This window comes from Mastigoproctus giganteus, chromosome 6 (assembly GCF_048544385.1).
Source record: "Mastigoproctus giganteus isolate SK-2022 chromosome 6, ASM4854438v1, whole genome shotgun sequence".
In the NCBI taxonomy this organism is placed as follows: Eukaryota; Metazoa; Arthropoda; class Arachnida; order Uropygi; family Thelyphonidae; genus Mastigoproctus; species Mastigoproctus giganteus.
The window spans coordinates 158,481,205-158,508,372 of record NC_143580.1 but is presented as its reverse complement, the minus strand read 5'-3'; the positions used below and the strand labels follow the sequence as shown (position 1 = coordinate 158,508,372).

Genomic DNA, 27,168 nt, shown 5'->3' with positions numbered 1-27,168 from the left:
TATTCTCTCTATTTAATTTTGGATTTTATATATATATATATTATAATTAATAATAATAAGTTGTAGTGAAAAATCAGAAAGGCTAAAACAGGTTGGGAAAAAAATAATAAAAAAATAAAATAATAATATAATGAGCTAATTTATGGATCTGGATCACTGCTAGTAATAGCAGAAATACCCAGCAACTATAATGAAATATAGACAAATAGATTAGATACTGTATGAGTAGGGGTGCTGACCTGTCGGGTATAGTTACAGAAAAAATTAAAAAGTGCCTGAAAAATAAAAGCAGTTTACATAAAATTAAATGAAAATATATAAATGGTACTTAATGCCATAAGATCCTAAGATTTTAACTATGTCATCAAGGGCCGGCAGACAAAACCAAAGGAAATACAGCAAGAAGTAAGACCTCTGTATCTATTATGATATATGCATACTAGCATATATCATAACAGTCGAATTTGAATTTATGCCCCCCTCAGGTGAGTAATCTGAGCAAGAGGAAGAATCCCATTAGCACTGAGCTTGCTCAATCCATTCAAGACCTTATACACTTCAATTAGATAACCTCGCAGATGCCTAGTCTCCAGAAGCTGCAATTTACAGAACATAAACCTTTCTTGGTGACATATATATATATTAATTGCAGTACAGTATGTGGGCTGTTGATACTGATGTCCAAGTCTAAGCAATTAGCTGAATAGTCATTGTTATTTGTTCTCTCCAGAGTAAATTCTGGAGGATAAATACCAGCAAAGTCCGGCAGAAATGTAGGGTAGCTGATTACTAACAAGTCATCAATATATCTGTAAATGTTTATGCCTGGGGGTAGGGAGGTCTCAGACCAGTATAGGTATAGTTTAGTTATGAGACAGCTAGCAGGACTACCCAATGGGGGTACCTTTGATTTGCAAGTATACAGTTTTGCCATCAGATATATAATGATTGGAAATGCAGAGATTTATGAGATTGTTCCAATACACAGAATTACAATTTATAATGTGTTTGTAGTTATTGTAAATTTCATTCATGACTGATTTTAAGTTGGTTAGGTCTATGATAGTAAATAGACTATTAAAGTCAAATGTTTGAACATGAGTGATATTGCCATTATTTAGGGCATTTAATGGGTATATTATTATTAATTATTCTGCTGTCAGGTAGGGTGTCCATAATAGTTTTATAGGGTGTCCATAAGTTTTTAACAGTTCTAAAGCTTTTCAGGGTTTATGAGCATAACTGTACTTATAAGAAGTGAGGATTTGAAACCTGTGCAGTTTTTGTGGAACTTAGGTATGAAGTAAACATATTGAAATTTGTAATTATTAATGCTAATTTTTAAATTTTTGCTGACTTGTAGGTGGCACTGGAAATTAATTCTGCATTTAATGTTTGGAAATAAAAGGCTTTGCAGATAATGGCATAGTTGCATGAGGCTTTATCCACAGGAGTGATGACAAAATGTTTGTGTAGATCTGCCAATTGTTGCCCATGGCATTGATGTTTTATAATTATGTACTATCTTAGCTAGTACTGAATTTATCCATAATTGGAAGCTTCAATGGGGATGTTATGATGGTAAGAAAGCTTACAACAAAAGTTGAGCAAATCTTGATATAACTGTTTTTTGAAAAGTGTAAAGCTGATTTTAAAATATAAGCTGTATTTGAAGCCATAAGACATGATGCTTCTTAGTTCCTGGTTGGGTATAATATTTAAATTGCCAGTTATGATATGACCAAAGTGTGTATCAACAAAAGGTTGGAAGTTAGTCTGATGGCAAAAACATCCATGGGAAACAGGCTCAAGATCAAATTTATCCATGTTAGTGACTAGAGGTTTATAATTACTGGCTATGAGTCCAAATGGTTTAGCATATGTGAATCTGGATATAATGTTCAAATTCTGGCAGCCAGCAGGAAGTAGGTTGGCCAATTTATTTATGCAGCTATTAATGTCGATGCTGTCCAAGCTTGCATTATATTTCAATATGATCTCCATGTCCGGAAAGTCACTGTGCACTTTTCTAATCATATTTTGTTTATATTTCAGATTTTGATCCCAATATGTTCGGAAGGTCACTGTGCACTTTTCTAATCATATTTTGTTTATATTTCAGATTTTGATCCCAATATGGTTTTAACAACTGAAGAACGTGTATGGTTCGTTGAACACGTATTCCGAGAAGGTGGTAGATATACAGATGTGGTGCGACAGCGATTTGCTGACAAATTCCCAGATACACCTGTTCCACATCACAATACAGTTCGTAACCTTGTCGATAAGTTTCGGGAAATAGGAGCAGTGGATGATGTCAAATGCTGTGGAAGGCCAGAAAAGCTATTGGAGGAGAAACTGTTGGATATTTCCAACAGTATGCTGCAGAGTCCATCAAAATCATTACGAAAGTTAGCTCAGCAGCATGATATTGGTCTTGGAACTGTTCATAAAGCCGTCAGAAAGAAATTAAAGCTCTTCCCATACAAAATAATGGCGGCACATGAACTGAAAGCAACTGATCATGAAAAACGAATACGCTATTGCAGATGGTTTAACTGATTTATCGAAGAGAATACAGCTAATGTGTTGGATGTGACTTTTTTCACCGACGAAGCATGGTTCCATCTCTTAGGTTATGTTAATTCGCAAAATTCAAGATTGTAGTCATCCGATAATCCTCACACTTTGCACGAAACACCCCTACATGATTTCAAGGATGGTGTCTGGGTTGCGATTTCCACACGTCGAATTGTTGGCCCTATTTTCTTAATGAACACAATAAACAGCGACCGCTATTGTTTGAAGATTCTTTACACCTTCATCGGTCAGATGATAAGTGATGAAATCAATTACTCATGGTTTCAACAGGATGGTGCTACTGCCCACACATCTCACAGATCTATGCAGTTATTAAAGGAATGTTTTGGAGACCACATTATTTCAACAGACGTGTGACCCCCACGCTCACCAGATCTAAATCCACCAGACTTTTATCTATGGGGAGCAGCAAAATCTGCAGTGTATCGAGCTTGACCATGCACGCTGGATGACTTGAAAGCAGCGATAACAGCATTCAGTCAGTTTATTTCAAGTGAGCAACTGATAGTGGTATTTAGCATTAGCAGAGGCATTTGATGCAAGAAAGCAAGCTTATGCAGCATCAGCCAAAAAAAAAAAAAAAAAAAAAAAAGTAACATAAATAAATAAAAAATAACCACTTCCACTTCACCCCTCTGTTCGTTCGAAATACCTGTCCAGCTGAGCCTTAAACTTATTTAGGCTATCAACTTCCACGACAAGGGATGGAAGTCTGTTCCACCTACCAACCACCCGCTGGCTAAAGGCAAATTTCCGCACATCTATCCTACATCTGTCTTTCCTCAATTTGAATTTATGCCCTCTCAGGTGATTATTCTGAGCAAGAGGAAGAATCCCATCAGCATTGAGCATGCTCAAACCATTCAAGGCTTTGTACACCTCTATCAGATCACCTTGCTGGTGCCTAGTTCCCAGACACTGTAATTCGCAAAACTTAAGCCTTTCTTCGTAAGAGCACCCCTTTGTCCCATTCACCAATCTTGTTGCCCTTCTCTGTACTCGTTCCAGCAGCTCTACATCCTTCTTGAAATGAGGCCTCCAGGCCTGTATACTGTACTCTAGGTGTGGCCTGACCATTGCCTTATACAAGGGAATAATCACCTCCTTATCCCTGCTAGAAAAATTCCTATATATCATTGACAATACACCATGAGCTACTCTTGCAGCCCGTCTGCACTGCTCAGAGAACTTCATATCTGCCTGCACAACCACCCCCAGGTCCCTTTCATTCTCTACCACTGTCAGTGTAGTACCACAGAGTTGATACGTTGCTCTGGGGTTGCTGTTTCCCATATGTAGTACTTTACATTTGTCAATGTTAAACTTCATTTGCCACCTCGAAGCCCATCTGCTCAACCTTTCCAAATCCTGTTGCAGCAGCATAGTGTCAGTAGTGTCCTTGACAACCCTGCCAACCTTCATATCGTCTGAAAACTTGGACATTAAGCCTGATATAACATCATCAATATCATTTATAAATACAGAAAACAATAAAGGACCCAATACTGAACCCTGAGGGACTCCACTAATAACATTAGTCCACAATGAGCAGTGTCCATTGATTACCACTCTCTGTCTTCTCCCCCTCAACCACCCCTTTATCCATAGCAGCAATTTGCCTCCAATGCCACACTGCTCCAATTTGTGCAGCAGTCTTCCATGTGCAACAGTATCAAAAGCCTTTCTAAGATCCAAGTATATAATATCAAAGTTATTCCCTGCATCCAGTTCTTTTGTGACTGCATCATAGTATCCAATCAAATTGGTCAAGCAAGACTTCCCCTTAACAAAACCATGCTGTGTCCTAGCTATAACTGAAGTCTTGTCTAGATGATCCTGCAGTGCTTCTTTAACCAGTGCCTCCATTAATTTTCTGGGAACAGAAGTTAAACTCACAGGTCTATAATTACTTGTGTCAGCCTTTGATCCTCCTTTGTGAATTGGGGTCACATTTGCACATCTCCAGTCCATGGGTACCTCCCCTGAGTCCAAGGAAGCTCTCATAATTATGGCTAAGGGTTTGCTTACTTCCTTTGCTGCCTCCTTTAATATAACTGGATAGATCCCATCCACCCCAGGTGCCTTTCTTGTGTTTATCTTCAACAATTTCTCCTCCACTTTGCTCTCAGTTATTACAAGATTCTCTAGCTTACTGCTAGAGTTGAATACACCTCTGGCATTCCCCTCGCTGAATAACTCCTCATGTGTGAATGTCGATGCAAAATATTCATTTAGTTTGTTAGCTACCTGAGCAGGGTCATCAACAGTTGACCCATCGATCTCAAGTGGACCAATCTGATTCATCCCCTTCCTTCTAGAGTTTACATAAGTAAAGAACTCTTTGCTGTTTTTTTTCGCATCCCTTGCCAAGGATCTCTCGTAATCTGCCTTCGCCTGCCTAACCTCCTTTGTAACTTGGTTACAGATCAACTTGTATCTATCATAGGCATCTGTGTCACGTGTTAATTTGTATGTATCCTATGCATTTTTCTTCTCTGCCATATGCCTCATTAGTTCACATCTGACATCCATTTAGGCCTAAACCTTGAACAATATTTCTTAGTTGGTATGTAAAGCCTAGTAGCTTCCAAGGTAAGTTCTTTGAATGCTTCCCATTTTGAATTTGCTGTTGGCAATATCATCAGTTGATCCCACTGTATAGAATTTAAATACTGTCTCAGTCCATTGTAGGCGCCTTTACGAAAGCAATACCCCTTCCCTTTATCCCTAATGGTAGTTACCTCTTTGAGTAACTCCCACTTCAGAACACTGTGATCACTGCCACCTAGTGGTTCATTTATCTGCAGATTCTTAATGCATGAAGAATCACTACTGATAATCAAATCAAGAGTATTACTCCCTCTAGTTGCCTCCCGAACATGCTGATGTAGAAAACAATCATCCAATAAATCCACAAAAGCCTTGCTACTGTGTGAGTGACCAGCCCCCAAATTCCAGTCAATATCTGGGAAATTAAAATCCTCCATTATAAGACTCTCTGATTTACTGGCCCACTCTATTTCTCCGAACAGTTTCTTATTATACTCATCAGAGTCATTACGGCTATAGCACACTCCTACTCTCAATTTTGACTCACCAAACTGACTCGACACTGCACTGTCCAGCGATGTCGACTGGCTTCACTTCCTTGGATTTTATGTGTTTTTTAACTAATAGCATAACCCCTCCTCCCTTCCTATCCTGTCTATCCTTTCTGTAGACATTGTACTCCCCAAATTCCAGTTCTGCATTCCTTATATCTGTGTGACACCACGTCTCTGAAATCCCCACAATATCGGCCTTTGATGTTTTGAGCAATACCTCAAATTCATCAAATTTATTTACTAAACTCCTAGCATTGGTGTACACGCAAGTATACATGCACCTGTTCTTTTTCTTAGCTACCCTAACACAACCCATGTGTTTACTTGTACCCCAATGATTCCCAGCAGTCTCTGAAATATCCTGCATCTTATTTTCTAGGCTGTGGCTCATTCCAATAGAAGCAGTGCAAGAATCACTTTCATCTCTGCCAGTGGCTACTATTAATCTATTAGTCCTTGTATCGCCCCCCAATCTAGCAGTTTTCTGACCCACCTAACACTGCCTCGATAGCATCAGCAAACATTCTTGCACCCTTTCTATTTAAGTGTATCCCATCCCTGTAGAAGCAGTCTCTCCTGTTAACAAGTACAGACCAGGCTGAAAAAAATTCTACCCCTTGAGCCCTGCACAATCTCTCCAGGGCCGAATTGATCGACAGGGCTCTCATCATATACTCCCTCCTATCGTGTCTGGGCAGAATTGCAGACACTTTCAAATTCAACCCTAATTCACGGCTTTTTTTCATCAGTGACCTGTACTTGTCAAGTAATTCCGCCGGTCTCCTACTCTTAATATCATTAGTGCCAACGTGTACAACTATATCACCTTTTGTGCCCTTAAAAGATGATAACCACTCTACAACGTCATCAACCTTTGTCCCTGGCACACATACCCTGGTCCTGTTCCACCTATCCTTTTTACAAAGCATGTTTCCCGTTTCCCTGACAATAGAGTCACCAACAACTACTAGTTCCTTTGGGACCAGCGCATTCTGTCTTGGGGGTTGCCGCTGTGTTGCGCGATGACCAAGTGCAAGCTCTGGCATTGGTGTGGGCAGCTGAGAGCTTGATGGGCCCCTCACTTGTAATCCTTCGAGGGCATCCACCCTGTCCTTCAAGCTCTCATATAGGCCCATAACAACGCTGAGTTGTCGCCTGATCTCCTTACACTCCTTGCATCACACACATACAAAGACATCCCCCATGGCAGTATCATGTCCCATACCTGACTGCTCCGCAAACATCAAGCAAATAGTGCATCTTAAAAGGCTGTGATTCAGAGGACAACTGCCCCCCCTCAGTTCTCCCCTGGGCCACAGCATTCCCATTAGCTTGAGCCTTTTGCTTTGCTTCTCTGGTTTGAGTCATGATTTAGATTTACTTTCAATAAAATTTCAATTTCAGTATAAAATTAAATCCTAAACTTGTATCCAAACCCAGTTATAACGCTATATTTATGTTTCAGTAACGAATTCTGCGGAATATTTATGTTTCAGTAACGAGTGTTATCTACGAAATCTATGAGTGTTCTCTACGAAATATTTACGTTTCAGTAACGAGTGTTATCTACGAAATATTTATGTTTCAGTAACCAGTGTTATCTACGAAATCCCTTTATATAACTTCCGTATCAAATTATGTATTAATTATTTATTTTTACTAATTATTTATGTTACGTAACCTAAGTGGTTATATGTATAGTTAAAAGTACAATTTAATTGCCAATGAAGTTCGACAATGAAGTTACTGATTAATTTTCCCATAACAATGGCGGATATTTACGAACGGTAAACACATGTATTTGATACCCTTTCCGATACTAAGTAATACCTACAAAATCTCTATCTAAGTTACTTTAAACTTAAGTACCGTAATAGGAATATAAAGCTACTCTAGAAAATAAGTTAATATGTCAATTTAAACTAATAAAGCAGAAAATAAATCAAAAAACTTCTCTGTTCCAAGAGCAGCAGAAAATAAGAAGGATCCAAGCCTGTATTGATGCTAAGGGGTGGGTCACTTTCAACATTGTTTATAATTGTCATTCATATTTACCTCCTGTATTCTATATTGAAACACATCTGTTAATAAATATATAAGTGCACAGTGACTTTCCGAACACCCTGTATTATCTTGGCTATTCTGATTGATGCTGGACTTTAAATTTACAAATGTCTGTTATAAGGTGAAGTAAGTGTTTAGATGTGAAATTAAAGTTGAGGATGAACCCTGTAAAGAGCCTTTAGGATACTATAATTAGTACAAAATAGTAGATCATGAACCTTCTGTACATTAAACTAACTGTTGTCCCATTCAGTGGTCTATTGAAAGTCACCTAGCTTGTATTTATGTGTAGAAATAATGTTACTATTAGGTTTGTGTTCCCTATAAGGTCTGGATTTACCAAAGGCTTTGATGACTTGAAATTTGTCATATATGCAAATTTCTGTAATATTATTTGTGATGATTTTGTGATTAAACTTATTGAGTCCATATGGATAAAGAATTTTTAACTTTAGCATAAATAATTCTTCCTGTCTGTTTCTGGCGCTACGGTCAGGTACTTGTGCTAGGATGGAAATATAAATTTTGGTAAAGCAGTGTGATGGAAATGAATGTATTCAATTTCTCTTGTTCAGAGTTGTTATGGTTATTGTGGTTATTTTTAATTCTTGATATCTGATCTATGTAGGTTAAGCCTGAAGTGAAGTTTATTACCTGTTTGTCCTAAGTATTTCATGTTACAGGTTAGGCAGGTAATAAGGTAAACCACGTTGCTGCATTTGCATAATATAGGTTCATCAGTACTGTTAGAAACATGCTGTGGATGCATATATGGGCATGTAAGACAGAGCTTTTGAACATGTGATAAATTTTAAATAGGAGTGGGGATGACCAGAATTGGAGGCTGTAACCCCAACACAATTCAGGCTAGATGCATTGGATGCTGGTTTGCAATGTGTGGTGTGTGTTTCATGTGAATGTTGTAAGCTTGAGGAATGTGTCAAGCAGCTATACAGAGCATAAGCCCCCAGGGTCAGATTTATGCTACTCTGCCCATGTAGTATGTTATTTGTAAGTTGACAATCCATAAAAAGCATGTAAACATAAAGACGTGAATAATAAAAATCAAAAATAGAAATACAATAAAAAATAAAAATGCAAAAAGAATTATAATAATAATATAATCAATAATATTCTAAAAACAATACCAAAGGCAAGGTGCCAAAAAATGGTGAGTATCGACCTAGGGTAGGAGATAAGGAAAAAACGTTGGTAAAAAATGTGAATAATTTTTATCCAGTCTCCAAAAGTTGAAAAGACAGCAAGGTGAAAACACTGAGTTAGATGAGAATATAAAGAAATTTAAGGAAGCGTGAGCAATGCCAAGACAATGCTTGTGAAATATATTTTATAATTAATAATAATAATAAGTTGTAGTGAAAAATCAGAATGGCTAAAAAAGAACGAAAAAAAAAATAATAAAAATAAATAAATAACAATAATAGTTCATGGCTCCGGATCACTATTAGTAATAGCAAAAATATCCAGAAACCATAATGAAATATAGACAAATAGATTAGATAAGTGTGTGAGTAGAGGTGCTGACCTGTCAGGTGTAGTTACAATGGAAAAAATTAAAAAGTGCCTGAAAAATAAAAGCAGATTACATAAAATTAAATGAAAATATATAAATGGTACTTAATGCTATAGATCCTAAGATTTTAATTACGTCATCAAGGGCTGGCAGCCAAAACCAAAGGAAATACAACAAGAAGCAAGACCTCTGTTTCTGTTATGATATATATATAGCAGACAGAAAAAAGTGAGCAGACGTATACATCATAATCCCTACTCATACACTTATCTACTCTATTTGTCTATATATATACAGTGCATCTCAAAAATACACGGCATAACTTCAGGAATGAGTTTCTCATATGTAGACAATAAAAATATTTTATATCAACATAGTTTGGGATATGCTTGGTTTCCAAGTTTTGAAGGTCTGTCTATGACAGTTAGTTAGTTAGTTAGTTATTTGGTTTTTAGGAGCATTAGCAACTAAGGCCATATTGCTCTGGGATATGCGGTGGTCATTCCCTGACCTTTCTGTATCCTCCGTATTTGGTGGTTATTGTTATTTTGTTATTTTGGTTTTTAGGAGCATTAGCAACTAAGGCCATATTGCTCCGGTGCAGTGGTCATTCCCTGACCTTTCCGCATCCTCCGTATTTGGTGGTGATGGGTTCGAACCCCGGTCTAATCAAGAAGCGTGTGCTACGTACTGCTGCTCCTTCCCACCTGGCTACGGAGGCACCCTGTCTATGACACTTAACTGTTCACATCACCTTATAGTAATTGTTCAAAATGTCCACCTTCTGCCTGAATACAGGCCTCACATTGACGTCTCATGGACTCGTGAAGATGATGCCAAATTCCTGGCATGTTTCGCATTGTCTCACAACCTGCCACAATTCGATTGCGGAGAGTTTCCACATCAGCTACCAGAGTAATGAAAGTTTTGGATTCCATCTCGTGTGAACTGTTCATCTGTGAATATCACTAAGGCAGGAAAGTGAGGAGTTGTACCGCACTGCTGCAAGAACCACTGGCAAAACATTACTCGCACAGGGTAATCTGCTGGTGACAAGGCCTGTACCCGTTGCAGATGGTAAGGATACAGTTGGTGTTCTCGCAACACTCTCCAAATAGTCGAACGTTGAACAGCCAGTTGCATTGCTATTCTGCGTGTGCTGATTCCAGGAGTGGCATGCACAACATCCAAAATCTCCTCCTATACTTCAGGAGTCGTAGATCTTGGTCATCCTCTGTCGGCAGCACGAGGTGTAAAGGTTCCATGTTCACAAAGGTGACGATGGATACCTTCAAACGTTTTCCTGTCTGGACATCTTCGTTCTGGGAACCTTTCGTGGTACAAACGATGAGCCTCTAGAGCATTGCTGTCTGCCAAACCGTACATAAAGTGCATATCCGCTTGCTCCTGATTTGAGTACATGGTCGGAATGGAAAACCACCAGATTCTGTCAGTACCTTGTGATGAAGGAAATCACCTGCAGAAGATAAGATAATCCAGGTAATAACTCGGAAACCAAGCATTTCCGGAACTATGTTGAGAATAAAATATTTTTATTCTCTAGATATGAGGAACTCATTCCTGAAGTTATGCCGTTTATTTTTGAGACACCCTGTATATATAAACAATCGAACTTCCCTATAATGAATTCGATAAATCCAGCAAAAAAATTCGTTATAGAGAAATTTCGTTATACAGAGAATATCTTTTTTATTAGAAATTTTTATCTAATTAGAAAATGAATCTACATTTATTTTTAATGTATTTTATTTCAAAAAGATAGTTATTTAAATTACGTTTAGACAATTTTCACCGGTAAGTATCACAAATTAAAAAAAAATTGGTAATTTTCGTTTGCACAGTACAATTAAAAAATGTCTGATTCTCAAAGAAAACCTCACATTTATTCAGAGCATTAAAAACATTATCAGGAACATTTTCACAAAACTGTAGACCCAGATGAACCATTTTAAAAGTGTGAATAATTTCTTCGTGAGTTGGCTTTTCTACAGGTTGTTCTGATTCGTCTTTAGCGTCATCATTAATTTTTTCGTGATCATGGTCGCATCTAACACTGCTCAGCAGTATTTCATCTTCATTTGGATGTTCTGTTGTAGTCAGATCTTGATCTACATAAACATAACTATCCAGTATTATTTCATTTTTGATGTTTCCGGACGATTCTAATAATGTGCAAAAGTTTTTCAGTTGTGAAAGGGGCAGTTCATCTTGTTTGTCCAGTTGTTGTTTGACTTCTGTATTCAATGCAAATCCCACTTTCGAAAAACAATTTTGAATAGTGTATTCAGTGACATCATTTGCCCAAACTTTTGCCAGTTCAGAGATGCAATCTCTAAGGTTAATTATAACCTCCAAGTTTCTATTTTCTGATAACGCATTGACAATCTTCATTATTATTCTCTTTTGATAATGAAATTTAAAATTTTTAATAATGTCTTGGTCCATTGGCTGGAATTTTGACGTTACGTTTGGTGGTAAAAACAACTTCACACTTTTAAGTTTGGCAGAAATACTGGCAGGATGTGCCGGACAGTAGTCAGTTACCAACATGATTTTCCTTTTTTCTTTTGTTATACGCTTGTCTAGTTTTAATATCCATTCTTCAAAAATATCACTTGTCATCCATGCTTTTTTATTAAAGGTGTAGTCAACTTCCAAAGATTTTGTGGCTCTAAAACATCTTGGGTTTTTTGATTTTCCAATGAAAAAGTCTTAATTTTTTCACTTTTTGCTCCAACTAGCATAGTGATTCTTTCTTTTCAGCCAAAATATTTATCATCCTTAAAAGCAAGTGTTCTATTCAGTAAACATTTAAAGAATAAACCCATTTCGTCAGCATTAAAAACATCCTTACACTCATATTCTTCCAAAACCTTCTTTAAGGTATTGTTCCTCCAACTGTTGCAATCTTCTTCGCTTAAATTAACACTTTCTCCACAAATAACCTTTTCCAAAATTCTGTGGTGCTTCTTAAATTTATCTAACCACCTAGTGCTCACATTAAATTCTGTATGTCCAAGGGACTGTGCAAATTTCAGAGCTTTTTGCTTAATTATTGGACCTGATATTGGTATATTCTTTTCACATATCATTTGCACCCATTTTAGAACAGCTTTATCAATATCTTCGTATATACACAACTTAATTCACTTCTTGTCTGCTCCTCCTTCAATTTACAATTGATTCTCGATTTTTTAAAATCGTAGATAAACTGCTTGCAGGTATGCCATATTTCTCCACAATATCTTTTTTCTTAAAACCCTGGTCAATATCATGAAGAATCTTTACTTTATCATTAATACTTAAACACTTTCTCTTCGACATTGTTTCTGCAACTGTAAAAATTACTCGACTGCAGTTCTTGCGATACATACACTGCAAACTTCGCTGTGCTGGCCATATAGTGAATTGTTAGTACCACCTACTCAATGATGTTCACTTGCCAATTCAACAGTATCACGTGACCTTTCCTATCAATCACTTTGAAGAAATATTCGACTTTGTGAATTTCTTTTTTTCTGCTTTCATTCATATATACATGAAAGAAAATTTATGGTTAATGTACACTGTATGTTACTTTTCAGAAAAAAAAAAAAAAATACAAGAGCATATAGCCTATGTGATTGATGACAAATTGTTCTAAAAGAACGAAATAATAATAAAAAAAAAAATCATGAAAACCATCTTCTGGGAGTCCAGTTAGATGAGAACGGACATATCATATAACGATTGATAGGAGGTTCACATGGTACGGTTGAGGTGAGAAGCGAATGTCACTCAGTAGGCGTTACCAAAAGCCGACTATGGAAGCATTCTATGTATTGCTGACGCAGCATGCTAAAGATTTACTGCAGCAAATTTCGCTTTCCCCTTAGCCAACATCAATTTACAAATCTACCCTATTTATTGTAAAGTCTATGACCACTTTTAAGAAAACCCATTTGGTTTTATAACTCTAAGAAAAATGAAACAAAGACCCTCCTATGGGTGTCAATGGTCACAAGTGTTCACTAAAAGGATGATTAATTCCAGATGCTAATGAGCAATTTTGGAGGGAAGGAGGCCGTATATTTGAGCAGCCGTTTAGCAGTAAATGCTTGAAAATCTTCAAAAATGCTTTTACTAATTTTTTTTTAAAAATTAGTTATAGAGAGACTAACACTTTGCTATATGGGGTTAATTTTACATGTAATTTCGTTTCAAGGTGCAATATTTTGCGAAAAAATTCGTAATATAGAGAAATTCATTAAATAGAAGTTCATAATAGAGAAGTTCCATTGTGCGTGCGTGTGTGTGTGTGTGTGCGCACACACACACACACACACACACGTCTTGTGCGAAACTGTCTTGCACAAAAGTGGACTGGTCTGCATTGCTGATAAAGGCTCAAAGTTATAAATGACTGACTGTATATCATATATGTAGTGATCAGTTTTTGGGTGTCTGTGAGGAAAAATAGGTCAACATCGAGATATTCCTAACCTTGAATGTGGAATGATTATGGGGATAAGACATGCAAGTGTCAGTATCTCAAAAACTGCCAACATGGTTATGTGTTCCTATTCTGTGGTGTCATGAGTCCACCATGACTGGCTCAACAGCAGATGAACAACCAGCCAAAGTTCACACATGGGACAGCCACATGTAGTTGATGTCCATGGTGAACATTGTGTGTCTTGTCTCATAACACATGGGCCATATTGCATTTGCATGTGCAAATGAAATATGACCAATGATATCAGTTGCTCTTGAGTTTCATAATCTCTTAAGCTAGCAGTTTCTCTGAACCCTTAATGCATCCTCAATGGCATTAGCAGAAACCCCATTAGCAGCACCTCCTCAGTTTAATTGAATACCATCTTTACAAAATTATTATTATTATATTTAGCCATATGGTGCAAGGAAGCCTGAAGCCTTTGCTGCACCAGCCAAAAAAAAAAAAAAAAAAATTCTGAGTTACCCTGAGAGAGAGAAAGAGAGAGTAAAAGTAGGAGGGAATCACCAGGAAAGATGATGATATACAGCTCAGGGTCCTGAGCTGGATATCATCAAGCCCATACTCATCACATGTGAGCGCCCCTACCAACTAATCCAGTCATCCTTAGAAAAATCCCCCCCCAAAGGAGCCTGCAGAGTCCAAATTAATCCACAAGGCTTTCATCATAAAATCTCTCTTATCATATGTGCACAGAATTGCAAACCAAAGAACATTTAGTACTATCTCATGACAGCTTTTTTCAACGAGACTTTATATTTCATAAGCAATTATTTGGTTTGTTTAAGCTTTAAATCATTAGTTCCCATATATATTACCATGCACCCACTAGGCCCATTACAAGCTGATAAACTGTTTATTACATCATTCATTTTTGTTCCCAGTAGACTTATTCTGGTTCTATGTCATCTACCTTTTCTTGCATAAAATATTTCCTGTCTTTCTTCCGAATGAGTTCTCAATTAGGATTATCTCCTGTGGAACCAAAGTATATTGTGCTAGTTGGTGCATTTCTGAGGTTGGATTCAAGAGCATGTGGTCCAACATGGCATCAGACATGAATCACGAATATGAGTCTTTGATGAGTCCCCAGAACAAATTTGTTCTGAGGCATCATCTCGGTTACTCAGAGACTCAATCATGCTTGATAGTATGTATAATACTATTGCCTATATAATGAAAACAGAATCTTTACTGTGGAGTTATTATTTTAACAGAATCTTTACTTGCAGTTATTATTTTAACAGAATCTTTACTTGCAGTTATTATTTTTTGTCAAACATTACGGTTCTATCAACCAATATGATTCATATATTCAAAGAGTGACAACAATAATTAAGCATCCTTTTAATATCTTCACATATGAAACATTTCAAAATGTTTCATATGTGAAGACAGAAAAACTTGAGAACACTGCAGAAAATACTAAGTATCATGATAAATATTTTAAGAAACATGGCACCCAAGATATGTTGGGCTTTACTGTATATATCATCAAAAATTGTACGGTTTCTAGAGAGTTTAAAAAGAAATGCAATGGAAGATTTTTAACCAAACCTTAGTAGAATGAATAACAAAGATACTTAAGTGAAATATAAATTTGAAAATTTTTTAAGAAATATCACATGCAATACATTTGAAAATGTACTGAGAAATTTATAGTATAGAATTATATTTTCATAAATTTCTTGTCATATACCTAGTAGAATATCACTAAAACTACATATGTGTAAAATAATCTAAAACTGCAACTAAGAAATACAAAGTAAGGCGATTCTTTAAAATTCATATTACCAAAACATACAAAATATAATACACCCTCACTTTAATAACTGTCAATTTAATGAACATCATCCACTAAACCAAGTTTTTTGTACATACTAGACCTGGTGGTATAACTACCTCAGTATGATGGCATTTATCATCAGTTAAAATATTTCAAAACAAAGAAGAGTACCAGACAGACAGGACTATCCCCATCACTTTCAATCAGCCTGCCACGCATGTCAAACACCAATAAAGAGAACCTTCAGAGAGGGTACATAAAGTATCCAGAGACTGAATTAACTTTAGTCAGAGTTATCACTGCCACTACATGACACAGCAAAAGTTCTTTAACTGTGTCATACAACAGAAGTATTATATTTAATGTTCTTTATTTCATAGTGCAGTACTATTTCCTAACATTCTAACAGTGTTAGTAAATATATACACACTCCCACCTAAAAGTTGGAATCACAGCATGTGTAAGGTTTAATAAAAAAAAAACACACTACAAAGTATTTTAAGATTTTTTATTAAGCACTGAAAAATTTATAGCATAAAAATATTGAAATGATTAATATTAACAACTATACTGATTTTTCATCAAAATATCCTTCACGAGATTTTATCACTGCCTTACACAGAAGTGGCATTCTGGCAATTAATTTTACAATAGTGTCTTTATTAATGTTATTCCAAGCGATCTGCAAGGTTCCCCTGAATTTTGTGAAGATGGGCAGACTTTATAGACTTGACAGTCTAGATGATCCCATAAAAACTCTATTGGGTTAAAGTCAGGTGATGGATGGCCACACGATAATTTGCAATAACCCCTCCTATTGTTTAGTTGTTAGAAAGTCCCTGCGTAGCTTAGAGCTATGCTTCACGTCATTGTCTTGTTGTTATATAAAATTTATTTTACAAAGTCAAAGTCTAGAGGATATTGCATTTACATTCAAGGATGTTTTTATAGCCTACTTTTCTTAAAATTCCTTCAATTCTGATAATGTCACCACTCCAGAAAAACAGAAGCAACAGCAAAATGTGATGGAACCACCAGCATGCTTGACTGTAGGCACTAAACAATGTGGCACCATTTTTTTCTTCAGTTGATTGTCTCACAAACTCTACAGCTGGATCCAAAAATTTCAAATTTGAATTCATCTGTCCACAGTATGCTTTTCCATTCTTCAGTTGCCCAGTTTTGATGGCTCTTAGCCCAAGACAACCATTTTTTTCTATTTTTCCAGTTTTAATAAGGGTTTTTGGACCACTACACAATTATGAAGTCCTGCTTGTTTAAGATGTAGTTTTACAGTGGACGCTGACACGGAAGTTTCTCTGTTCCTACTGAATCAGCTCAGATTTCAGGTGCAGTAAGTCACTGACTGCATTCAGAAATCAGTTATGGTCTTATCTCATGCTTCCATGTTAGGTGTCTTAGTTGTCCCGATCATGGTTTCTTTTAAACTACCATTCTCCTTGAATTGTTGAATGGTAGTTTGTACTCCTTTAAATGAAACATCTAGATTTTTCCAATACTTCTCATGGAATAACTTTCTTTGTACAGAGTTATAATAGCACTTCTTTTTTCAACACACTCTGTTCCTTATTTCTTACCATGTTTATCACAAAACATACAAACTTACACCAAACACTCTTTCTGAATGACAGGTATTCGATTTTATAATTTACAGCTCTTACTCAACAATATATATTATTACAAAGCACACTAGAATCATCTACAATCTTCTATAATATTGAAATTATACTCATACTTTCTAGAAGATTCTATAATCATCTACAACATTCAGGACTCTTCTACTTTTCCAGAAAATTCTAAAAATTTCTTAAATATTATTGAAGTTTTTTCGTGTTTATACATAATAGAAAATATTTTAATAAAAATTGGTAAACAAGTTGGCTCCATTTTAATAAAAACTTTGAAAATAAATAAAAATGGAACGTGATTCCAAACTGGAGTGTATATTTAATTTGAGTTTAAAAGACAATCAGATTTAGAGGACAGGACTTAATTCCATATAATTCATTCATTAAAGAGAGGTTTTATTGTAGTTGAAACCATTCCTACTATGAGTAGTTCAAAGCAAATTGTTATGCAATATAAAAATTCAAATATACCTTACCTTTTTCTCCCAATAAAATATTATCTGGACCAAGGTCTCTTAAAAAAAAAAAAAAAAATGTAATGAAACTAGCTGAATATTTTCTACATAAGCAATGCAATATATATATATGGTCAATGTAAATGCCTGCTCTTACAAAAAATAATATTTTCACAGCAGCTACTAATTACAACTAATACAGTTATGACTACCACTGATACATCATGAAAATATACACTCCATCATGTACATGCCAGTTCCATAATCTCATATATTATTCCAAAAATGTCTGTACTTTGGGAGGATAATAGTAACTGAAAGAAAATGTTAAGGGGCTGTCCATAAATTACATTACCAATTTGCAACTTCTCATACTGTCACAAAATGTCAACCCTTCCTCTACAAAATTACATTGTAAAATTAAAAATCTCTTCCAATTACCATCTCATGAAGGCTTCAAAACAAATCCAAACATGTTCTGTTTTTTTTTTTTTTTTATAAATCGCATAGGCACTGTGAGATAAGACAGCCCTATGCATATGGGCACTGTCCTACAGGAAAAAAGCATTTGGGATGGAGCATAGAAAGGGCAGAGCACTGGTCTTAGAATGGTTTCAACAGAATGCAACATTGCTGCCAATGTGTCATCATTTACAATAATAACTACTGTAAATGATATCAATCAACCAATACCATGATTCCAGCGGTTGGCCTAGTATTCTGCTTCCTGATACAGATGGATTACTTCTGTTTTTAGTATGTCTCCAGATATACATATATAGCTGCCACTAGATCTCAAACAAAAATGTGTTTCACCACTAAGGACACCATGATACAATTACACCTCCAAAAACTCCCACTTTGCACCACTGCAGATGATGACTACAATGGAATGGCATAAGAGGCAGATGTGTGCAGTCCCATTTCTCATTTACAGACAGCCATCTCTGTATTCGGAACAGTACAGGATGGCTGTCTGTTGGGGAAACATAATCTGCTATATTAAAATCTATGAAACTGGGCAGGCTGTGGCAGATTTGCATCTATTAGTGAGCAGATTCCTCAATCTTTCTTTCCATTCTGATTCCACCAGAACCCCAATGATGTTTCTGAATACCTTGCAATATCCACAGTTGTTGACTGCATCCATCTGCTCAGACATCACGACCCACAGAATGACAATTTGCTATGTTGACCCTCCAGCTTTTGACAACCCAAATATCTGACACAACTGTGGTGTCAGATCATTGGGTTGGATCCTCAATCAGCTGTACATAATGTTACTTCAAGTTTGTTAAAGGAATTGCATACTATTCAGTGTTAAAGGAATTGCATGTCAATGATTAATGACAAACTATTCATTGTTGTCAGAATTTGTGAATGCCTGCAGAATATTTTACACACTTACAAGTGACTGATTTAGCCAAGTGATCAAGAGAAAGAGTGCAGTAGCACATGCTCTTTGAGTGGACCGGGTTCAAGCCCATGACCGCTAATTATTATTAATGTTTGTATTGATGATTTATTGTAAACTCCACTGATCTGGTGGTTGTGCCGGAGTATAAACAAGAACTTTTTTCTTTTTTTTTTTAAACAGAGAAACCACTGGTTGGAATGAGAGAGTTGTTCATATTCTTGGAAAATTACACATGACCGCTAATTATTATTAATGTTTGTATTGATGATTTATTGTAAACTCCACTGATCTGGTGGTTGTGCCGGAGTATAAACAAGAACTTTTTTTCTTTTTTTTTTTAAACAGAGAAACCACTGGTTGGAATGAGAGAGTTGTTCATATTCTTGGAAAATTACTTCCACAGGATTATGAGAGAAATGAGAGACACTTGCAGAAAAATATAAGGCAAAAATATTAATCTTTGGTTGTTGAGGAAGAATTTTCAATTCTTGAATTTGAAGCAGCTACAAAGAACGAAATCAAATAAAGTTTCTGGAGGTTGATAAATAAACACCAGAGGCGGTTTAAATATTATAAGTACTTTAATATGAAAAACAACCCAAAACATTTTTGTCTTATACAGATCTAAATGTACTTTTTGAATCTGTATAATGTGTGCTTGAAAGGTGGGGGTCCTTGGAAGTATGGAAATTGCTATTAAAAATGATAATTAAAAATAAAGATAAACCCACATTTGACTCCTTCTTCTTACAGACCCATTACTTTACTTCTGGCACTGGGCATATTATATGAAAGGCTGTTGTTACAATCTTGTGCAAAGTGAACAGAGAGATTTTTAAAAAAAAAATAACATTTATTTCATAATTCAAGTACAAAAACCAAAGAAATACACTTTTTTAATATTCATTATGGCTTCCTTTGGCCTTTATACCCATCTTTACTCATTTTGGCATGGAAGCAATTAGTTTTCTTGCAAGTTTCATTTATTTTTGGATTGTGGAACCACATCTTTATTACAGCACAAATAATGTTCTCTTTCATTATACAGGCCTTTTTTTTCCTTTTTGGCTTTCATTACAGATAGCCAATAGATTTTTAATGGGATTGAGGTCATAGAGAAGTTTCCAAGCCATCCCAAGCACTTTATATTGTTTCCTCTAAAAAATTGCATGACTTTTTTTTTTGGATGAATGGTAAGGAGCCAAATCCTGCTGAAAAATAGCATTCCCAGTCTTCAAATAACATTGAATAGAATCCAACTTATTCAATTTTGACAGCACTTCAATTTTATTGCTAAAATTGGTATGCATTTCTTACTATTCACCATCCATCTATATGCATAATGGATCTTAATATGAAAAACAACCCCCAAACATTTTTTTTAATAGGATGATCAGGTTGTATATGCTTAGCCGATAAACTTTCTCCCTCTGATTTCCTTATATGTTTAGACCTCATTCCCTGCACCTCAAAATTGGATTTCATCACAGTAAAGAGAACTTTTCTCTGATCTTCTTCAGTCCACCTTTATGCCAGTTGGCCCAGTCTTTTTTCTTCATAGTTTGAGTCAACAGTTGCTTTTTGATTGGCTCATGAGCTCTCCAGCCAACCTCTAAAAGTCTATGACAGTCTGTTGAATCATGTACATTGGAAAACGTTTAACATGAAAAATCGGTTAACATGAAAAAATAATTCTGATCCCGACAAAATGCTATGTGATTTCATACATTTATTTTTTGTTTAACATGAAACAAAAAACGCTTAACATGAAAAGATTTCACATCTCAGAAGAACAAAAAAATATACCAGCCGCTGCCCCGTCACTAAATTTTTACTCTTTATGACTTTATGACTCGACTTTCTATGGACTAGGCCGACATCTGATAATAAACAATATGTAGATAGTACAAGGCTGCCGCATACCACCCTTTTCATTTTTAAACAAATGGGATTATCTGTTAGTGGGCAAAACATTTCATTTACAGTCTTGAAGTGAGTGACACGTACTGTACAAAGTAGTGAATTTCGTGTTTAGTAAAAAATCCGTAAATTTATCACACTCAACTGTACAATGAAAAATCAGAGCGTAAACAAAACGCTATTTTGCTTAAAGTTAAAATGGAATTGCTTAAATCAGTAGATGCAGAAGATTCTTCAAAAACAGATGTTTGTAAAAAGTTCAGATTTGTTAACTCTATGTTGTCGGCAATCATAAAGAATAGACAACAACTTACTGCAATCTTTGAGCGCAGTATGTTTGAGCCGGATAGGAAACGGATGAGAACAGCTTACAAAGATTTGGAGGCTGCATTGCTCGTTTGGTTCAAACAAGCTAGGTCTCTAAATGCTCAAATATCGGGACCTCTATTAATGGAAAAAGGGGATGTGTGTTTGCAATTCAAATGGGGACTGAATTCACTGCAAATCCAGGCTGGTTGGAACGTTTCAAGAAAATAAACAGCATTGTTTTTAAAAATGTTTGCGGTGAAGCAAATCAAGTTTTACCGAGTATGACATTGGATTGGCTGAAATCTACACTGCCCACAGTGCTTGAAGAAGATGTTAAAGAGATGTTAAAGCACTGTGGGAGATGTTAAAGACATCTCCCACAGTGCGTGAGAGACCTCTTCAACCATTGCCTGCTAAAGGGATGGTTCCCAACTGATTGGAAAACTGCATCCATTCGGCTCATACTCAAAAATCCAACTAAACCGCATGATCGCCCTGACTCGTACAGGCCTATTGCTCTCCTTTCTGTGCTGAGTAAGGTTTTTGAGCAGCTCCTTAGACGGAGACTGGAAAACCACTACAGTACTGCACAGCTACCAGCACGAAATCAATTTGGATTCAAACCGGGCATGTCTACGGTCGATGCGCTGGAGACCATTACAAATGCTGCCAGGAACTGCACCCAGAAGTACTTCCTTGTCATCTCGATCGACTTTGCTGGGGCATTCGACACCTTATGGTGGCCTAGCGTCCTCGGACGGCTGAGACGCGCTGAGCTCCCAGGAAATCTCTACAACTGCATTGCCAGCTATCTCAGTGACAGGAGCATTGTGGTTCAGGCTCCCTTCTCCAGTGTGAATCGTCGTGTCCACGGAGGTTGCCCTCAGGGCTCTGTCCTGGGCCCCCTTTTCTGGAACTCTGTACTCGACGAGCTTCTCAGTACTGACTTAGGCGATGTCCAGACCTTGGCATATGCTGATGATCTCTCCCTGATCCTGGCAGGGGACTCCAGGGATCAACTTGAAATATCTGCCAACAGAGCCCTTACCACCCTGCAATCGTGGGTCCGGAAAAACCATCTGACCATCTCATCCACAAAAACCCAATCCATTTTCCTGAAGGGCTATCTTGATCTGCGGAGGCCGCCTCAAATCAAGATACATGGCACAACCATCAAGCTTGTTACTCAGCTGAAACTCCTTGGAATTATCATCGACAGCAAACTAACATTTCTCCCACATCTCAACTATCTACAGAAGAAAATTAGAAATTACATTGCACTGATTGCCAGGGTGACCCGCCGAGATTGGGGGCTCAAAAAACGCACTCTAGCTTTACTGTATAAAGCCGTATTCATACCAGCTATCACCTACGGTTCTGGCATATGGTTCAACAAAGCCTCCACTGTGGTAGGACGAAGAAAGCTGAACATCATTGAACGGCCTATTCTCCTTACAATAACCAGAGCATGTTGCACCTCCAGCACGCACGCCCTACAGGTCCTCGCCGGTGTACTGCCCCTAGACCTTGAGGTGGCCCATGTGGGGATGCTGTATCAGCTCAGCAGAGGAAAGTCTACCACCTTTATTGATTTTACCACGGATCATGCTAACACCTATTCCAGCGAAAAAAGCAGACTCCTAACCTACTTACAACAGACCTGGCAAGCCAGATGGTCTGAATCCACCAAAGGGGCCATCACCCGCAAATTTATACCAGACATATGCAAAGTATATCCCAAATCACCATCCTGGTTCTCCCCAGGCCTTCTAACCACGTACCTCCTAACAGGGCATGGTGCCTTTCGCAGTAAACTGAATCTTCTTGGACTTTCCGACAGCCCCCTTTGCACCTGTGGTGCCCAGGAAACCTGGGATCACTTGATGCATGACTGCCTACTATATGATGACCTCAGATCTTCTCTCATCACACAAATTCATTTCATCCCTAGAGATCAGGAGCAACATCTCCTGGAAGACCACCATACCTACACAGCCTTTTCGAACTTTGCTCAGAGCCTCTTCACGAGGCGGAAAACCCTACCACAACCACAGAATCAGACCCAACCAGACAATGAAACGGCCTAATCAGCCATGTGTAAAGACCACTACTTGCTTCAGCATACTGCAATCCCCGTGAAGCCTTTCAACCTGCGCAATAATTGTGCCTTTACAATGCAGTCTCAACATCACCTTCATCTACCATGACTGCCGCTCCGGCTTCGCCTCCCACCAAGTTGACTCACCACTGAAATGACTCCACTATCTGGACGGGACTTCTTTGTCCCAGGATTGACACTACTCGGATTTGATCCTCTTTGATTGACTCTACCAAATATATCTTCATGCAGCTCACTACTGAAATGACTTCACCACCTGGACGGGACCTGTCTGTCCCAGGACTGCACTACTCGAATCTTACCTTCTCGGACTGGACTCTGCCAACTATGACCACGCAGCATTGCTGCCAATGCCACGTGGCGATCCTGAACCCGTGCTCCCTTGCACGGCCCTGTTTCTCCCCTGTCCTGGCCGGGAGGAGGTGAAGGTCCCCTTGTCTCCTCCCCGCCACCCCCTCTTTCCTTCTGGTGTGGCATGGGCCTGCCTCACTGATTTTGGGGTCATCTACTCTATCGACCCTATACTTCTGTCTCTCACCCCCCAGCCTTTAGTCTCCCCTCCCCCTCTAGCTTTCCAACTAGCGTTCATCCCATGTCAAAATTATCCTAGCCCTACACCCAAAATTCTAAATTCCACACTGTATAACTTAAAACTCCTTGGCCTGACCCAACCTCTAGCGCACCCCCCCACCTTTTTTTTTTTTTTTTTTTTTTTTTGGTCCTAGCCACTGAAATCCCAGGAAATTAGGTGGCAGGACCTGCCAGAGTACTTATTTAAAAATACTGGTGTACCTGGCTTGCCTCCACGGGGCTAAGTGTGGGCAACGTTGGGCCTCAGTAGGGGTCCAGCGGCTAAATAGCCAGATGAACAACGGTACACGACACTACATCCAACAATATCCATACACTTTTAAATCTCTGGCCTTTACAGTGTTCTGTAACACGTGACAATGTAGACTACACGGAGATGGGGGTAACCCCTGGTGCCGTTAGACCCTAGACACACTTTACTTTACACTTTACAGTGCGTGAGAGATGTCTTTAACGCCGACGAAACAGGGTTGTTCTATCGCTGTTTACCTGATAAAACTTTATCATTTAAAGGACAGTAGTGTTCTGGTGGCAAAAAGTCCAAAGAGAGGATAACAGTAATGGTGGCTTGCAATTCGGATGGATCTGAAAGCTGCCCTTATTCATTATTGGGAAGAGCACGAATCCGCACTGTCACAGTCATCCACAGGCGTGGATGACTGTGACAAAATTTACTGATTGGCTTTTGAATTTAGATAAGCGTTTTTTACACAAAAAGCGAAAAGTTGCCATGATTGTTGATAATTGTCCAGGTCACTCTGAAGTGAGATTAAAAGCTACAAGGCTTATATTTTTGGCATAATACATAAAACAGAATTTAAAATTTTATTACCGAAAACAATATCTAAGAAATATTTGGCCACAACTGAAGCAAAAGAAGATTTCTCAGTCAACTTATTGGATGCATTGCATATGTTGTGCACTGCTTGGAATCTTGTAACACTAAAGACTATCCAAAATTGTTTTCGTCATATGGGATTTTCGAAAATGATGGATTTAATACCTACTCAAGAGTCTCAAGACAATCAAGAAGCTGAACCGACATTCAGTGAAATGATTGGGCGTGCATGTTTCATCTCTTTTAAAAAGTTCAGTACCTTTGGAAAAATTTGTAGCAGTTAATGATACTAATTTGTGTACAGCGCCAATTTTAACAGATAGTGATATTTTGGACGTCGTACAGTCTACGAAAGTAGATCCCATGGGTGAAGATAGTGATGATAATGTAGACAATGACATCAATTTGTTAGTTCCTGTTCTATTACATCAGAAATGGGAAAATTGATAAAAAGTATGTGCAGATATTTAGATGTACATATGAGTGGTGAAATGAACCAAATGATGGACGATATTGAACAATTTGTAGATAATAAGATGATAAATAACACGGTGCAAAAAAAATAACAGATTTTTTTACAAAAAATAATTAAAATTTTTTTAAAAAATTTTTTACATATTGTATGTGTTTTTTTATCTGATGAAGTCAATGAACATGTTAAGCATTAATAAATTGTGTTTGTGAAATGCCCCTTGTGTAGTGTTATATAGTGCATAAAACGTTAACTTGTTTAAACTTTTTATCTTAACTCTTTTGATTATTACGACATCAAAAACATTGGTGAGTTTTTTTTTTTGTTTACTTCTTTTAACACAAAAAAATATTTCTGTCCCCATGGTTTCATGTTAAATGATTTCCACTGTATTTCCATACTAGTTCCACCCAAATCCTTTCTAAGTCAGAACTAGTCATATAAAGGCTATTTTGCTTCTTCTGATTACACAGGCATCAGTTTCTGGTGTTGTCTCTTCTGTCCACATTTGGCCTCTTCTTTGGGGCAAAAATGAACCTGTCTCATGTTTCAGCATGATTAATTTTGTTAATATCACCTAAACTAACTTACACTGTTTTGCTATTCTCTCTGAGTAAGGGAAGTATGTTCATGTAAGGTTTACATGAACTTATATCCATTTGTGCAACGAAAGATATACAAACACTAAAACTAAAGCACTTCTCAGGATTTCTATTTAAAAACAGTTCTTTGCACAACTCCCAAATTCATAAAGGAAGATCAAAGGGTGACACAAGTAATTACAGACCTGTTAGTTTAACTCAGTGATTTTCAGCCGGGGTGCCACGGCACACTAGAGTGCCGCAACAACATTCTTGGGGTGCCGTGTAATTTCGGTTCAAGTTACTTAAAGTTATTATTATTATTTTATTTTTTCTTGAAATTTATATATTTATTTCATTATAAAAAGGTGTACGGAATCCATTGTACCATATCTTTTTAATTTTGTGGTGTTCTATAATTGATCTTTATTTAGTACCTCTATATAAAGAATAAAATTATTATATAGGTATATATTAAAAGGTTGAAAACCACTGTGTTAGGTATTTCTTTTGACCTAGGGGTGCTGTGAAAAAATTACTGGGACACTAAGGGTGCCGTGAACCGAGAAAGTTTGGGAACTTCTGGTTTAACTTCTGTTCTGAGGAAATTAACAGAGGCACTGATGAAAGAAGCACTTCAGGATCATCTAGACAAGACTTCCATTATAGTTCAGACAGAGCATGGGTTTGTTAAGGGGAAGTCTTGTCTGACCAATTTGACTGGATACTATGATGTGGTCACAAAGGAACTGGATGCAAAGCATAATTTTGATATCATATACTTGGATCTTAGGAATGCTTTTGATTCTGCTGCACATGGAATACTGCTGCACAAATTGGAGCAGTGTGGCAATCGAGGCAAACTGCTGCTAAGGATAAAGGGATGGTTGAGTGGAGGAAGACAGAGAGTGGTAATTAATGGTCACTGCTCTTTGTGGACTAATGTTATTAGTGGAGTCTCCGAGGGTTCAGTGTTGGGTCCACTGTTGTTTTCTGTATGTATTAATGATATTGATGATGGTATATCAAGCTTAATGTCCAAGTTTTCAGACAATACAAAGGTTGTCAGGGTTGTTAATGACAATAATGACAGTATGCTGCAGCAACAGGATCTAGAAAAGTTGAGCAGATGAGTTGAGAAGTGGCAAATGAAGTTTAACATTGACATATGGGTAGCAGAAACCCCAGAGTAACATATCAACTGTGTGGTAC

The 27,168-nt window shown here is 37.3% G+C and overlaps 1 protein-coding gene across 1 annotated transcript in view; it reads right to left on the bottom strand.

The window, feature by feature from the left end:
- LOC150084689 (inactive ribosomal protein S6 kinase delta-1-like) overlaps positions 1 to 27,168 on the bottom strand; it is a 290,509-nt gene that overhangs the window by 113,680 nt on the left and 149,661 nt on the right. Inside the window, exon 9 of the mRNA XM_090376322.1 lies at positions 17,731 to 17,768. Within this exon, the coding sequence (XP_090232448.1) occupies positions 17,731 to 17,768 (38 nt within the window). The remainder of the gene's footprint in view (positions 1 to 17,730; positions 17,769 to 27,168) is intronic.